This window comes from Penicillium verrucosum (genome assembly GCF_028828655.1).
Source record: "Penicillium verrucosum strain IBT 35672 chromosome Unknown utg000003l_segment0_segment0, whole genome shotgun sequence".
In the NCBI taxonomy this organism is placed as follows: domain Eukaryota; kingdom Fungi; phylum Ascomycota; class Eurotiomycetes; order Eurotiales; family Aspergillaceae; genus Penicillium; species Penicillium verrucosum.
The window spans coordinates 2,627,111-2,643,367 of record NW_026643212.1 but is presented as its reverse complement, the minus strand read 5'-3'; the positions used below and the strand labels follow the sequence as shown (position 1 = coordinate 2,643,367).

The 16,257-nt window shown below is 49.2% G+C and overlaps 6 protein-coding genes across 6 annotated transcripts; 3 read left to right on the top strand and 3 right to left on the bottom strand.

The window, feature by feature from the left end:
• Window positions 1-1,106: 1,106 nt before the first annotated feature.
• On the bottom strand, window positions 1,107-2,500 carry N7516_008680 (DUF914 domain membrane protein; the record flags this gene model as incomplete). Its single annotated transcript, XM_057221399.1, has 3 exons — window positions 1,107-1,969; window positions 2,029-2,219; window positions 2,280-2,500. The coding sequence occupies 3 exons, from the start codon at window positions 2,498-2,500 to the stop codon at window positions 1,107-1,109; spliced, it is 1,275 nt and encodes a 424-aa protein (XP_057071671.1).
• A 1,292-nt stretch (window positions 2,501-3,792) lies between these two features.
• N7516_008679 (SMEK family protein) lies at window positions 3,793-6,693 on the top strand (the record flags this gene model as incomplete). Its single annotated transcript, XM_057221398.1, has 9 exons — window positions 3,793-3,906; window positions 4,013-4,109; window positions 4,181-4,262; window positions 4,313-4,362; window positions 4,413-4,739; window positions 4,802-5,602; window positions 5,658-5,825; window positions 5,880-6,316; window positions 6,373-6,693. 9 exons carry the CDS (start codon window positions 3,793-3,795, stop codon window positions 6,691-6,693), a joined length of 2,397 nt encoding a protein of 798 aa, XP_057071670.1.
• A 1,046-nt stretch (window positions 6,694-7,739) lies between these two features.
• On the top strand, window positions 7,740-8,950 carry N7516_008678 (bifunctional triacylglycerol lipase/ester hydrolase; the record flags this gene model as incomplete). Its single annotated transcript, XM_057221397.1, has 4 exons — window positions 7,740-8,276; window positions 8,350-8,534; window positions 8,603-8,841; window positions 8,892-8,950. 4 exons carry the CDS (start codon window positions 7,740-7,742, stop codon window positions 8,948-8,950), a joined length of 1,020 nt encoding a protein of 339 aa, XP_057071669.1.
• Window positions 8,951-9,174: 224 nt separating this feature from the next.
• Window positions 9,175-10,158, bottom strand: N7516_008677 (Dcp1 family protein; the record flags this gene model as incomplete). The annotated part of the gene is made up of 1 exon (XM_057221396.1): window positions 9,175-10,158. The coding sequence occupies one exon, from the start codon at window positions 10,156-10,158 to the stop codon at window positions 9,175-9,177; it is 984 nt and encodes a 327-aa protein (XP_057071668.1).
• Window positions 10,159-10,714: 556 nt separating this feature from the next.
• On the top strand, window positions 10,715-13,932 carry N7516_008676 (phosphatase family protein; the record flags this gene model as incomplete). Its single annotated transcript, XM_057221395.1, has 2 exons — window positions 10,715-11,594; window positions 11,711-13,932. 2 exons carry the CDS (start codon window positions 10,715-10,717, stop codon window positions 13,930-13,932), a joined length of 3,102 nt encoding a protein of 1,033 aa, XP_057071667.1.
• Window positions 13,933-14,279: 347 nt separating this feature from the next.
• N7516_008675 (uncharacterized protein) lies at window positions 14,280-15,763 on the bottom strand (the record flags this gene model as incomplete). Its single annotated transcript, XM_057221394.1, has 2 exons — window positions 14,280-15,363; window positions 15,435-15,763. The coding sequence occupies 2 exons, from the start codon at window positions 15,761-15,763 to the stop codon at window positions 14,280-14,282; spliced, it is 1,413 nt and encodes a 470-aa protein (XP_057071666.1).
• Between the last annotated feature and the right edge of the window lie 494 nt (window positions 15,764-16,257).

Below are 16,257 nucleotides of genomic sequence, written 5' to 3'. Positions count from 1 at the left end.
ACTAGGCGGAGGAAAAACAGGACAGGGTTTACTGGGAGTTGGAAATATATCTTCCAAATTGGTGTTGGATCGATCTGTCTGGATCATATGATGCCTTCTTCACCTTCCTCCGTTAAGTCTCGGGTTCAGCAGTGTTATTTTTGTTCTCTTTTTTGTTCATTTTTTTTTGGCTATTCCGGTGCCCGTGCGAATATGGTCGGAAATATGGCGCTTTATCTGTGATGCTCGTGGGCTATGTATGGGCTGTCTCATTTTTCTCGGTGTTTTTCATGTCGGATGCACAGGTCTTTTATCTTCTTTTCATCTTTTGGGGGTGGTGGTACGGGAAACTTGCACATTGTGACTTTTTATTTAATTTTGGATGCCTGTTTTTACTATATATCTCCATATGGAGATGGGGAGGCGAACAGAGGCTCAAAACGGATGTTTCTTGGATTTGGATATTCTTATAATTGTTTTTTCCCCCTTTTTCTTTTCTTTCGCCTTTCCTTTTAGGTGAGTGGGATTTGACTATAATGCAGTCGATGTAGGGTTACTGGAGTCGGTTTACTTCCAAGGTTATATTTTGAGCGGATACTGGGCTTATATACCTAGGTATAACGTTGTCATTCTATTTAGGGCTACTTATCTTCCAATGTGGTATCCTTATTCATATTGGGCTGGTTTGGCGAGATATGCTACGCGCCTACACTGATTTAAGATTACCTTCCATTCCAGTTCAATCCTGGTGCCAGGAGTTTCAAGGTTGCTTCTAGAGTACGCTGACGAGATACCTAGATGTTTAGAATAGGCGACCAACTGTGTATTGATATTCTCGAGATGAAGATTGGTAGTTTAATCTCAAAATAGAAGTAGCAATTGTCTGAAAATAATTAAGCATTAATTGAAAGCCTGCAAACAAAATCGTCTTTTTCTTTCCCAGTCCAGCATCGAAACCACCCGGGTACTTCTCAGCAGTAGCGCCAGCACGGACTTGGTGGGGATATAACGCAGCACACGAAATAAAATCCAAAAGATCCTCTTACATGTGTGGTCACATTTATAATCCTCAAAAGACATACACAAAAAGAAGAAGAAAGCAATGAGAACATTCATTAGGCGAACAATCAGACAGAGCTGTTGTTCACTGTGGTAGTGTGCCCGGGGATGTGCTCGGCGGTTTGGTCATGATATTCCACATCAGCAGGGATAGTATGCACGATCTTCTTCTTCGCAGTGAAAAGACCAACAACACCACGCTCCTGGTTAGTCCCAAGCCAGGGCTTACGAGCTTCACTCAAGACCTTCTGGGCAAGGAAGTAGATGAGCTGACCGACGATGATCAGAACAAAGGCAATTGGGTACATCCAGTGGATATGATAATGGAAGACCTTGACGCCAATGATCACACCCCAGAAGTTCATGGTGAGCATGGAGACGTTGAAGAAAGCCGCCGACGAAAGACGGAACAACAGCGGAGCGAGACAGTAGAACAGAGTCAGACACAGCGTGTAACCGGTGAGATATCCGCCGACTTTTCCGTTCCAGTGCGCCTCGTGGAAGGAGGTCCGGTCAAAGATACCGGCCTGCACGCCGTTGATTATCATTCCGAAGAATGACATCTGACCGAGGACCTCGTACACAGGCCGAGTGCTGACGAAGTACTCCTCTCCCGTGTTGGTGAGACCGTAGAAGGATGCGCCTAGCAGCGCGAACAGGTCACCCTTCAGCTGGTTTCCTTGTGAGATTTCTCCACCGTTTGTGCCGGTGATGTGGTCCGAGGCGATGAGGACGCCCATGCCGCCGATACAGATGACAATGCCTGCTATCTGGGTGATGTGGTAGCGCACGCGCAAGAAAAGGAACGAGATGACGACGACCACGACGATGGCCCAGAAGTTAATCAGTTGCGCGCTTAGCATGGTTGTATACTTGTATGCTAGAACAATAAAGTAGTTGCCCTGTACGTCACAGAAAGCAAGGATGATGTCTGCGGCGGTTAGCCGGAGTTCTATGTCCAATATGCGGGAGAGGAAATTGTTGACATACATTTCCAGCCGTCACGGTATACCAGTCGGAGCCAGCCCTTGAGACCATAACGGTACATCGTATAAGGAGTGAAAATGACGTTGAGTAGAACATAGTTTAGGAAGGTTTGGAACGCAGGAATTGCCCACTGTTCCCCGCCGAGTAGAGTCGTGAAGGTACCCGTCGAGGTATTGGCAATAGCGAGGATTTGACTGCGAGTAATTGGGTTAGGGGTTTAGGTTTGACTTGTAGCCTTTCAAGGTGCTACTTACCCTAGAACCAGGGTGATATAGAATTCTTTGGTCTTGAAATAGCCAAAGAACCCTTTCTTCTGGTCGACAAGGTCCGCAGGTTGCACAGGGTGCTCGGAGGCTTCCGCCTGGGAACTCGAACGCTGTGCACCAATCTGAGAATCCTTAGCCAGTGAAGACGTAGAGATATCATGGTCTACACCAGATGCCTGGACGGTGATTTGATCCTTCGACTCAGACATGGTGAACTGATGCAAGCTCAGAAAGTGGGGTTGTGTTTGAATTATGCAGGTGGCAAACCAGTTGCAGAATCAAGCAATATAGCAATATGGCAATAAAAAGGGAGCTTTATGAAAATGAAACGAGCGCAAAACTCCTTAAGTCGCTCGCGTATCGATGTATCGTTTGGCGATGAATCTGAAGAAGAAGCAAAAATCTCAAAATACCCCGAACGACCAAGAAGAAAAAGCGTCTGGAACCTTTCCTAATCGGGCCATAATCGATAAGAACTTTCCACGCTGTTAAACATAGCCAATCAACAATGAGAAAGTGGGGGCGGTGAGGGTCTGTGCTTCGGACAGGGCCGTCCATCTGGTCTTTTATGTCAGCAGCTTGAAGTAAGGTGGTTGATACTTGATAGGTACTTCATAAGAGAGGCTAAGTGTCAACTTAACTGGAAGTACTTCCTATGTACCCCTCCGTAGCTTGTAAATTATGTGGAGATCCATGCGTTGATGTTGACCTTGCAGAGAATATTTATAGATTTATAGATGAATCTTAAATTATATTACAGGATTTATGTTGTACACGAGTCAGACTCAGCTTGTTATAAATACTTCATGACATACAACATAAATTGACTGATGCCATTCCGAAACCCCTGAGAGAGAACATTGGAAGAATGAATTCCCCAACTCTGCCGATCACGGAAGAACACCAGAAGGATGAAGACAAAGTAGTCTAAGTTTGAGCATAAGCTGCATTCCTAGTAATATAGCATATTTCTTGTCTTGTGTACACAATATACTAGGTACATATGTACCTACATAGGTAGTTCCGGGTGCCTAGTTATATTCTTCTATACCTGAGGTACCTTAGGTAGAGATGAATAGAGATGAAATTAGGATAAACAGGGATCATAGGGATCATTTTGGCCATTTGGAATCGTATTCTCTTCATATATATCTTTTGAAGAAGCTTCTTGTTAAACTCCCGAGGACTTTTTAAGGGGAAATAAATAACTAGTCTAGAAAACCCCCCAAGTACCTGCCGAGGCCGTCAGGTGGACCTACCAGGACTGTTTCCGATCGTCATCCCCTCCGCAGACTCTTTCATCATTGGGATCTCCACCTCCATTCCCTCTTTGCGTCCCTTTCAAAACCACTTCTAAACAAACCCCTACACAATCTTCCGATAACCTTCTTTAAAGTTCATACCTTCCCCCCCACCCACCGCCCTTTGGCTCTCCTCTCGCGCCGGTGCACTTTTATCAGGCCCGGAGTGACGAGACGCCTTTCCCTGTTCCTGCCGGACCATGGCGCTGGAAGTACAGCCGCCCGACGGTCGCAGACGAGTGAAGGTTTATGAACTAAAAGATAATGATTGGTTTGACCGAGGAACAGGCTTCTGCACCGGTCAGATCTTAGGAGTGAGTTGTCGCGTGTTGTGCGCGCACTGGGGGTTGTGCGATGTTTCATCGCGCGCAATCCCGAGCGCATCACCATCATCATCAGTAACTGATAGCTTTGAACTAGGAGGAGCCTCGCATATTTGTCGAATCCGAAGACCTACCCAATCGCGTCCTACTTGAAACGCGGATCACCAAGGATGATGGCTACCAGAAACAACAGGGTACCTATCCCGCCATCCTCGTCTCATCATTGTTTAATGTTCTTTTTTACTAACCGTATCGCGCGATCCAGAGACATTGATTGTTTGGACGGAGCAGAATGGCACGGATATGGCGCTGAGTTTCCAAGAGGCGGAAGGTTGTGCGGTCATTTGGTGAGGAATCAACAAAAAATCTTTGCGCGCATGGACTAACCCCATCAAAGGGACTTTGTTAATGCCGTCCAACAACACCTCCTGAGTCTCACTTCAGCTGGTAAGCTTTGCCGCGTATTTGGAAGCTGGCAGCTCTGATTGTTTTCCTAGATGACGCCTTGTCCGACGACCTCGATAGCTACCAGTCCATCGTATTACCGGCCCCCGAACTCGGAAACCTCCCCGAAATTGAACAGATTGTACGATCGGCGAGCATGACACAGGGCGGCCGAGATGCGCTATCTAAATACATCATTCGCGACGAGTACATCGCCAAATTGGTACCGCTAGTGTCAATGGCTGAGGATCTGGAGAGCTTGATCGATTTACATCGTTTGTGTAACATCATGAAATCTCTCATTTTGCTCAATGACAACACCATCATCGAAACCGTCGTCGCCGATCATGTTATCCTCGGAGTGGTCGGGGCTCTGGAATGTACGCTCTACCCGGCTTCACCCTAATCCAGAGCCCAGTGCAATTGATACTGACGAAAATAGATGACCCTGAATTCCCCACACATAAAGCAAACCACCGACAATACCTCGCGGACAAATCGCGATATAAGGAAGTCGTCCCAATTAAGGACCCGATCATTCGCCGCAAGATTCGGAGTACATGGAGGCTGCAATATCTAAAAGATGTGGTGCTGGCTCGGATTTTGGATGACCCGACCTTTTCGGTGCTCAATTCTCTCATATTCTTCAATCAAATGGAGATTGTGAATCACATCCAAGCAAATGGGCCCTTCCTCCGAGACCTCTTTCAAGTTTTCGACCCGAGAAATCCGGACCAGAGACGCAAGGATGACGCCGTGCAGTTTCTTCACCAGTGTGCTGGCATCGCGAAGAACTTGCAGGCGCCGTCGCGGGCCCAATTATTCGCCAATTTTATTAGCCATGGCTTGTTTGCCGTGATAGCGTTTGCCGTTAAGCACTTGAATCCAGCTATGCGCACGACTGGCATTGATATCTTAGTGGTTCTGTTGGATCACGATCCAGTCATGATGAGAGGTTATATGCTCAAGGCTGTCAACGAGAAAAAGACACCACTCACCGACACCTTGATCGACCTTCTTCATGTGGAGACCGATCTCGGCGTCAAAAACCAACTTGCTGATGCTATCAAGGTTCTCCTTGATCCTCAGATTCCTATGCAGGACCCGCTTGGTCGGGCTGGACCCGATTACTTCAAAGTTCGCACCAACAACCTTCTCTCTGACGCATTTGTCCAGCAACATTTTGATGAGTCCTCAAAACGGCTTTTCCAACCGCTTAAACAGCTTGCAAACCGCACAGCCCGTAAGTGGCGTGAACTTTTTCTTTTTGGTCAAGACTTTGCTAACTATACGTCTAGTTAATGATTTGACATTCCAAGAGGTCACCCTCTACTCGCATCTTGTTGATATCCTCACCTTCTTCGTCCGCCAGCATCTCTTCCGCACTCGTAACTCTATTCAAAGTGAATCTCTCGCGCCTCGCGTTGCACAGCTTCTGCGGGTACCCCAGAAACACCTCAAACTCGGTCAGTGTGTAGCCCTTTTTTTGACCCAGAAGCCATAGCTAATGCCGAAGACAGTCGCCCTCAAATTCTTCCGCACCTTGATTAGCCTTCAAGATACCTTCTACCAAGCTCTCATGACACACAATAACACTTTTGAGTTGATTCTCGACATCGTCTACGAGACAATGCCTCGCGACAACCTGCTCAACTCGGCCTGTCTTGAACTTTTTGAGTTTATCAAGCGGGAAAACATCAAGCCTTTTATCCTTCATGTGGTCGAAAAATATCGCGAGAAGCTCGAGAACATCATTTATGTTGATACTTTCCAGAGTCTGATTCTTCGATATGACCAGATGCAGGGATACGGAGCCGAGGCCGACGCGACACTATTTAGTCAGGATGACAGCAATGCTCCGCGGAGAATTCCCCTCAGTGGCCAGCGCTGGCAGGGTGCAAGAGAGATGGACCCTGCGGAAGAGGAATATTTCAACGCATCCGACGAGGAAGATGAGGTAGGTACCTTCTGGATTGAGAATGTTTAAGCAAACCACTGACCAATAAGATAAAGTGGACACAAGACCCTGTGGTCACCACGGATGAACCTTCAAGCGAGTCCGCGTCTGCGGTTGTCAAACCATTGGTTGACTACCCAGATGACGACGACGAGGACATTATGGATACCAAACCCGAAGGGGCAGAGCAACAGCCGGTGGCCAGTCCAACGGATACTTCCACCGAGGTTCCTGCATCATCACCCACCCAGAACCCCCGGAGCGACTCGCAGAGAAACGTCGCCGCGAGGAGGAAGACGATGACGAGCTTAGCAAGCTTACCGCGGGACCCAAACGAAGAAGTTCAACTAGCGGCAATTCTGGCGCCTTTATCATGAATCGGAAAAAGAGCCAGTCTCCCGGCTCACTGGCAGACAAGAATGCCCCACCGGGTGTATTAAATAGGGTCACCAGCGCAGCGCCCAAAAGAATCGCCATCAACATTGGATCAACGGCCAAACCATCTATTTCAGAAACCAACACAACACGCACAGAGGTGACGAGCGAGAGTTACCAAAAGGAGAATCGTGACGACAGTCAGGGTAACGAGAGTGGATGAATATATCTCATAAGCCAGGCGTTTTTCTTGATTTAAGTGTGCTTTTTCCATGACCTAGATAGCAGACTTGGTTGCGGGATTGATTTCCCATATTTCATCTCTTGCTGTTCTTTGGGCGATGCCCTTTCTTCTTGTTCCGTTTCTTTTTCAAGGATATTCCTTGCCTGTTTGCCTCTTGGTTTTATGAGGTTTTGTCATCTCTGGCCTGAACTAGCGTCAAGTTGAATGTTGATGTACATGGCATGGCGTCTGGGCAATGCATTGGATCTAGCCTTGCGGTGTCTATTCTTTTTATTTTCCTGGTCGGGTTTAGATACCGACTAGTGGAGGAGCTCTGCATCCGCGGATGGAGTCGTTACAATATATCCTGCTATCTTCATGGTGTTCTTCACCTGTGCCGTAGGTACGGCCTGCACAGTATCTGCCCTGCCACCTATCAAAATACCTATAGATTCCGGTTATCTATCTATGTGATTCTTTTCTTTCTTTTCTTTTGGTTTTCTTTATAATCATGTATTTTTTTGGATGAACGAGCGGTTATCACGGGTGGGTGTGCTTGGGTCCACCAGCCAAATCTGACTTCACCTCCCTATCAATCCCAGGCAATTCATTCAACCACTCCAGGGTAATCATATACGCCAAAAATACATTAAAAAGGGGTAAAATTCGTGTAATTATATTCCTTCAAATGTCTTTATCTTCAGCTGGACAACCACTAACCAAATCCAGACCACTCAACAACTTCGTAGCCATCTAGTTATACCTTCGATGAAATCTACATGAGAGAGCCCTACAGCAGATCCAATGGTGCAGGCCAAACAAAAAATGGCATCTGAAATTACCCCGAACACCTTTCTTACCATCACAGGTTCTCCATCAGACCAGAAGACAACAATCTTTTTCATTTCCGGCAATCCGGGTCTGATCGGCTACTACCACCCGTTCCTCTCTCTACTCGCAAAGCATCTAGATGAGCCAAAAGAGGAACCTCTAACACGCCTACCATCATTTCAAATTTACGGCTGTTCACTCAGCGGCTTTGAAATTGACGAACCTCAGCCCTCACCCTCACCGAACAATGCTATCGATCTCGACCTGGAAGATCAGATATGCTTTGTTCAGGGAAAGCTCGCTACCTTGATGGGCGATGAAGCGAATGGTAACGGCAAACGTACTGCGGATGCTGGAAGCAGACAAAAAGTCATCCTAATCGGACACTCTGTGGGCGCATACATCGCCATGGAAATCCTAAGACGACACCGCGAAGCAAGCCCCGAAAGCACCTTCGATATCGTCGGCGGAGCAATGCTATTCCCAACCGTCAAGGATATCGCCGCGTCGCCCTCAGGACAGAAATTGACGGTACAAACCCTACTCTTCTAACCAGATGCTGTTCTTCTTTGGTTTCGTGGCTAATCCCGCCCCGGGTGTGCAGACTCTACTTTCGATCATTCCCCGTCTTGCTGTGGTGGTTAGTTTCTTCGCTCGACTACTTACATGCCTGCTCCCAGCATCGCTTCTTCGATCTGTCGTCCGGCTTGTCATGGGTGATCCCCCCGTTCATGCTTTGGATGCTACGTGTGCTTTTTTGAAGAGTCCGGGTGGAGTCCGGCAAGCTTTGTATGTGTGATGTTCCTTTTTGGTCGTGGCTTTGAGTTTATCTAATTATTTCTTCGCCTGGTGGTTAGACATATGGCTGCCGATGAAATGCGGACTATCACTTCGGACAAATGGAGTGATGATGTTTGGGGCGCTGCGTCGGCGCGTGAGCCTATCGCCAAGCTGTTTTTCTATTTTGGTCGTAATGATCACTGGGTAGCTGATCAGACGAGGGATGAGATTGTTGCGGTGCGTGGGCGGCAGGGAGGACAGGCTGGGCCAACTATGGTTGTTTGTGAAGAGGGTTTGCCCCATGCCTTTTGTTTAAGTAAGTGGCTTATCGACTTTCACTATGATAGCATTGCTGACAGTATGTAGGGCACAGTGATGTGATGGCGCGAAAGGTTGCGGGGATGATTGGGCAGATTGCGGCCTGAGAGAGAGGCTATGGCTTTTACAATGGATAGAAATAGACAGGAACTGCATAAAGACAATGAATTTCGCCATTGGCGCAGATTGTAACGGGTATCCCAAGAGACGTTACGCCCATTCCCATCCGAGTAACAAAAAGCCCGAAGCTATTCAAATATGCCGGAATAAATAATAAAGATAGACGCCATGTACAAATGATTTAAGTCCAAAGGAACCATTCAGCACTCCCCTAGTGCCCCTGCCCATTGCCTTGCTGAGCTAGTCCTGCCCTCCGGAATAGATCTCCTAACACATCGGATTGCGGCTGCGGCGGGGGAGTGGGAGAAGGCATCTGATGAGGCATCATGTGTTGATAGTTAGGCTGCTGCGGGTATGGCTGCGGGTGCTGCTGCTCGGGGGCTAGATGGTGTGCGCGCACACTCCAAGCGTCATCCTGGGCGCGCTGCTGACCAAACAGATCCTTCAGAGAGATTTGACGTCCCATAGGCACGCTAGCTTGTATTTCCTCGATGGGGGCAGCCTTTGTAGAAGCCGCCTCTGCTGCGACATGCAAGCTGACCTGGCGCATAGCCTCAAGGCGCTCGCGAGCTAGCTTCATGCTCTCCCCCGCGTGGGTGGCGCACTCAAGGATCATCTGGGCATTTATGGTGCGACTCTCCGCGGTGGAGTTTGGTGGCGGCTCTGAGTAGATCCAGAGTCCGTAGATGCGCACGTTGTTTGTACCGCTCTGGTTGTTGGGCACATTCTGCGGGTGCAAAGGGTCGGCGATTCCATTTTGTCCAGCTTCGCTTTCGCCGCTTTCTTCGGTTTTGAGAATCACATATTCCTCTGTAATTTCGACATTCTCGCCGTCGGTGAGGGGAAGATCGAAGTTATTCAACCCGCGGCGGTTTAGCACGAAGGCAGTGTAGCGCTCTTCGCCTAGGTCACCCTGTGTTTCCTGGCACACGAACAGGGTCCCTTCAACTCCGTTCTTTTCCCATTGCTTTGTGGTGGGGCTGAAGATGTAGACTACTGCGTAGGGGGCGAGTGAGAGAATGGAGGTCACTGAGGGCTTGTGCCGACGGATAACGGAGAGGTTGAGCTCCTCGTTCGAGCGGGGCGGGGGTGCAGGTTGTTGCTGCATGTCGGAATAGTATGGAGCGTCCGATTCATAATCAGTGAGGTTGACAGGATTGTGATTATTCTGTCTCCGAGGTTTGCGTGAAGTCATGTTTTTCTGTGGGGGAGCTCTTGGGAAATTGTGAAAGAAGGAAGGAGCTGGGGCATATCGTCATTGCCAGCTCCAGCTCCGCCTTCGCGCTTATCCAGCTTCTCTCTACTTTCTACTTTCTACTTTCTACTCCCTACTCTCAATCCTCTTTTCTTTTGAACCTCAAGCAGAACATTCAGATACTGGCATATATTTGACTGCTTTCAGATTGGTCTCAAATATATTGCCTGTTCCCTATATCCTACGTGATGACGATGCGACCTTTCTCAACCTTGGTGGGATGAACCTCTCTGATGAATTGACCAAGCAAGCCATTGTGCATTATACAACTGATTCTCTCAATTCTGTCTATTTATCCTATGATAATCATTATCCCCTAATTTTTCTACTGCAACAACCCTCACAACCTATCTTTCCCTTGTCGGAATTAAGAACCGCCCAAGCGCACACAATATACACCACACTACATATCCCTACCCCACCGAACCTCGAACAATAACCAAGTGAGGTGAAGAATCTTCCTTATTTTCTGATTCCATCATATAATTCATACACCATGAGCACTAAATCTCCATCGTCGTCCGGGTCAGGGCACAAGAGCCATGAGTCGGAACAAGCGGAAGAGAGTAAGAACCCAGGACTCGACGTTTTGTCACTTTCGCGTGCGGTCCGAGCAAGAAAGGACGAGTACACGCGCCGGCGATCTATCCGAGTCAAGGTCGGCACGTGGAATGTAGCCGGCATCTCCGGCACCGATAGAGACGTTGGAAAGTGGTTTGTTAAAGGAGACGGGGTCTGCCCGAAGTTCTCTGGGACAAACTACGGACGAGAGCCAGAATTCGAATCACACAGCAAGCATGACCAGCAGAAATCGGACGGCGACAAAAAAGGAACGTTTCACTACAGCCCTGAAGAGATAGACCTGTACGTCTTGGGTTTGCAAGAAGTCGTCGATATCTCTTCCCCAACGGAAGCGCTCCGGCCGTATGTCGATCTGGCGCCATCCAAGCGGTGGAAGGAAGCAGTCCAAAAGGCGCTACCGGAAGGATATCAGCTAGTCTCTGAAATCCAGCTGGTCGGCTTGTTGCTCATGATATATGCGTCTCCCGCCATTGGAGAGAGTATTTCTTCTATCAGTAGTACCTCTATCGGCACGGGGCTGATGGGATACATGGGAAACAAGGGTGCCGTGGCAACGCGCCTTGTCCTGGGCGAAACGACCCGTTTGGTCTTTATCAACTGTCATCTCGCGGCAGGGTCCGACAAAGGCAGCTTGGAGCGGCGCAACTGGGACTCTTCTCAGATTGTCCAGCGTGCTAGATTTGACGCGGTTTGGTCCGAGGGGGAATCATCGGGTGGTTCGGGCGAAGCAATCGGAGATGAAGATTTCACCTTTTGGTTTGGTGACCTTAACTACCGCCTCGACGATATCCCCAGTGACGACGTGCGCCAGGTCCTTTCTCGGCATACTGCCAATGAGTACGATAAAGAGCGCCAAAGAAAGCATTCGTCAAGCCATTCTGGGAACCCTAAGGCCGATTCTGATGATGAGTCACCTTCTTCTTCTCCCCCGAAGAAGAGGAGACGGAGCCTGTCGTTGGATCTGTCACTGAACCTGTCACTGACGAGGAGATTGATCCTCATAATGACCCTGCCTCTCTTCAGACAACAATTTCCTCACTCCTCCCGCATGATCAACTCGGACTCCAGCAGAGAAAAGGAGCAGCTTTCCACAAGGGTTGGCGGGAAGGTGACATCACTTTCTTGCCGACGTATAAATACGATGTCGGGAGTGTGGCCATGTTTGATTCGAGCGAGAAGCAACGGGGTCCTAGCTGGTGTGACCGGATTCTGTTCCGCAGTCACCATGACAAACTGAGACATGAGAAGCTCGACCAGGAAGCGGAGGAGGCCCGAAAGAGGGATGAGGAGCTGAAGGCAGGCGGGATAGACAAGGCTGTTGCCGATGATAACGTCTTATTTGAATATGACCCTGACGCAGATGGTGTAGCCAGCGAGGAATACATATCAGACGAGGATCATGCCGCTGATGACGATGCAGGCACACTTGCATCGTTCGACTCTTCCCATGATCCAATTCGCTTGGACCATTATCTGTCACACCAAGGCATTCTTTCGTCGGACCACAAGCCTCTGGATGCTGTATTCACCTTGAGCTTTGATGCGGTCAATCGCGAACTCAAAACAAAAGTTCATCAAGAAGTGGCCCGTGAATTGGACAAGGCCGAGAACGAAGCTCGGCCGGATCTCACTATTGTGGTGGATAAACATGGTGACCAGGAGCACACAGACAAAGATCCCGACACGGTCGATTTCGGCGACATTGCCTTCGATGTGCCAGCTCATCGGTCCCTAACTATTGCCAACACCAGCGGCACCGCAGCCACTTTTTCATTTGCAGAGCGACCTAACGTTGACGAGAAGACCATTGCACAACCACCCTCATGGCTTGTTATGCACGTGTCCAAGTCTGCGGACGTTGCCCATGACACTGACCAAGCGGTGATTACTTCGTCTGGGACCCACACTCTGCTCCCTGGAGAAGTAGCGAATGTTGATGTCACAGCTTACGTTCGCAGCATCGAACATGTCCGATTGCTTAATATTGGAAAGGTAAAACTCGAAGACATCATGGTCCTTCATGTCGATGGGGGTCGCGACCACTTTATCTCTGTTCATGGCCGCTGGCTACCCACCTGCTTCGGTTGCAGTATCGACGAGTTGACTCGCATGCCAGAAGCGGGCGCTCGAAGTTTGGCCGAATCCGACACCCCTCACCCATCCAGGACAGATAGTTCCACGGGAATCCGCTTGTCAGCACCCCGCGAGCTTTTCCGACTGACTGAGGCGGTTTCCGAGCTGACAGAGCGCGCGGTCGCAGAGTGGAGCATGACAAATGGTGAATCTGAGGAGCATAAAGCCCCATGGACAACAGATCTCTCCGGGGGAGCATGGCCCTTTCAGCCTGATACATGGACTCTAAAGGACCAGGAGGCGCGTGCTTCGCTGCAAAGTTCCGTGCGTGAAGCCCTCGATACGAACAAGTCCCTCACCTCAGTATTTGCTCCTGAGTTATCCTCTCTTCATCGATTGGAGGTCCTAGCTGAAACCCTCCTCACTTTCCTCAACGCGCTCCAAGATGGTATCGTCACTGCGAAAGTATGGCAATATATGGAGGAGCAGATAACCGCACGTGAGAAAAGCAAATCCCCTCCTCGAAACTGGGAAGAAACCCAGGCCTGGGTGCTTGAGCATCTGGCCTACTCACCAGCGCACAGCGTATCATTTACGTTTGTCACTTTTATGCTCGCCCGCATCGCCAATGAAGTGGCTCCAGTATCGTCTGGTACACCGTTGCTCCCATTATCCAAGCAAGGAAAGCACATTGTCGCCAAAGAACCGGCAGATAAGCAGGCTGGAACTGCAAGCCAGGGTGAAGCTCAATCTCCTACACCAGCTTCGGCTACTGCCTTTATAAACAGCGGCAGTTTCCGCCGCAAGAACCGCTCCACGAGCACATCCGCTAGCGCCAGCCCTGAGCCCACCAGTCAGAACGATTCGATAGCACGCCGGCAATTAGTTGAGACTGCTCTAGCATCTATCTTTTCACTCGTGCTTATTTCTGCCTCGGCTCCGCTGCCGCCCAAGGAGAAAGAGCGTCGTATATCTGAAGAGCGGAGGCGATCAATCATTGAACCATTCTTGAAGATGGTTGGAGTGGATGATCGAGGCCCATCTGGGGGTCGGTCTTGATTTGTCCGGATGTTTTCACTCCTATAGACTTGACTTTTGAAGTGTTCCATTACACCACGTTGTCTTGATATGTATAATGCTGTACAAATGCTATATCTTCACCTTTCTCTCGCCTATAAAAAGGTTAATGACACAGGTTGAGCACCCTTATCTTTGAACTGAAGTCGATATTCCCATCCTACAGTATATGATAGATCATGCTCCAAAAGTGCTAAGCCCATAAATCAACGCCAATATATCCGTGGACCGATCCTTCGTCCATTTCCCAATGTCCATTGCGCACTAAATATCTTCAGTCAACAATAAATCAAAAAAAAAAAAAAAAAGAAACTCCAAGCATATCATCATTACACCCCATCCCCATTCCTCACCCCAGACCGTCGCTGCGGTGCCAACCCACCACCCTGCCGATACACACCCGAAGATCCCGCCCTGTCAGGTCCAGGTCCAGGTCCAGGTCCAGCCATCCCCTTCGACCCAGACTTGAACTTGGATCTCTGCTGCGACGCAACTTTCCGCCCCGGAAGCATACGCATCGCAGCATCCCAACACCCCGCGACCGCGCGCCCAGGCAAACAACCAAGCGACAGCACAATCTGAGCAGGGACAACAACGCACGCGCAAGCCCAGTCCAGCAGGACGAGCGCATAATTCGGACGCCGGGATTCCGCCGACCGCTTCGCAGCAGCAGCCAGGGCAATCGCGTCGCCGGCCTGCGTCTCGAGACGCACGAAGCGCTGATCAGTCTGCAGTGAGAAGAGGGCGGATCGTTTCTCGTAGCGCCGGACGGCGCGGTTAAGGGCTTCGATATCGGGCTGGATAGCTTTTCGGGTTTCGAGGGCTGCGCTGGCGACGAGGGATGGGGATGTCTCAGGCTGTTTTTGTTTTTGTTTTTGTTCTTGTTCTTGTTCTTGTTCTTTTGGAGAGAGGGGGTGGGTATCGGTATCTTTTTCTGTTAGTTGGGTTTCGAGACGGGCGGTTGCTGTCTCTGCGACGTGGGCTTCGAGCTCTTCGAGGCGCTTTGTTAGGTCTTGTAGGGTTGTTGGGGGGATGATTGGGTCTGTTGAAGATGATACGATGTGTTGGAGGTGTAGGGTTCGTTTTTGGATTAGCCTTAGGAGGTGGGCGACTGGACGGACTTCGGAGGCTAGGAGGAAGATTGTTAGGTTGTAGTTTGATACTAGGCCCTCGGAGGGTCGGGAGAGGCTGGATCGGATGGCGTGCAGGAGCCATGTGCCGACTATAGGGAATATGAAGCACGCGGCTAGAGCGGCGATTTCGTGGATTTGGAGCTCGGATATGGCGGTTGCCGCTTCTTTGTGTTGGGGTTTGTGGTCGTCGTGGTCGTGGTCGAGCTCGAATTGGGGATCGTCATGCGCGGGGAATCCACTTTCTTCTCGTCGGATGGCTTGGGCTGAGCGGTACCAGTCCCTTTTATATAGTTAATTAATATTAGTACTTTATTTTGAGGGATTAGAAGAGGAATCGTAGAGGAGACATACCAAGGCAACCGGACAGACCAATTGAGAAATATAGCGGCCAAGACTAGTAATGTGACGTCGGTGACGAAGGAGCTACCTTCATGGAAGAAAATGCCCGCAATTGCGGGCAGCAGGGCTAGTCCGAGGGGTGCAGATTGCCAATTCGATTCTTCATCTGGCATTGCATCATGACCTTTTGCTACACGAGGTAGAAATAAGTCGTCGGTCGATGAGCGGATGGAGTTGCGGGCCTCTGAGAGGGAGTCGGAGAGGATGGAGTTCCGTCGCGGACTCTCTTCGAAGGTGCGAGCGCGACGTGTGTTCAATGGGCGAATGGGCGAATCAGGCATGTTGATTTTGAAGGTTGGGAAAGGATTGTGTTATCCCTGAAGAGAGAGAGTATGGGGTAACATGCCAAGATCGTGATGCAATGAGCCCAAACTGGTAATTGTTCACGGTACTTACTAGATGTATGTATACACCACACTTTACTATATGATATTAACTAGAATAACTATGTAGGGTTTAGCGATAATAATTGGCTCATATTTAGCACTTTTTCACTTAGATTCTATATTTTGTGGTTGTATACTAGGAGAAGCATGACTGACTTTAGTAGCATACATACATGCCTAGGTGCCTAGGTGCCTAAGTAAAATTCACCAAGATGCGAGAGAGAACAGATCCTACAGATCCTACCTAGGTAGCTTGTTTCGCTTTGTCATTTGCCTAGAGACATTGAATCAGTGTGGTATACTTCCCTTGAGCTAGACAAACGGTAGCCTAATAACTCGTTTCTAATTGCCAAATACCGATATAGAATGGCTATAACGTCTAAACCTTC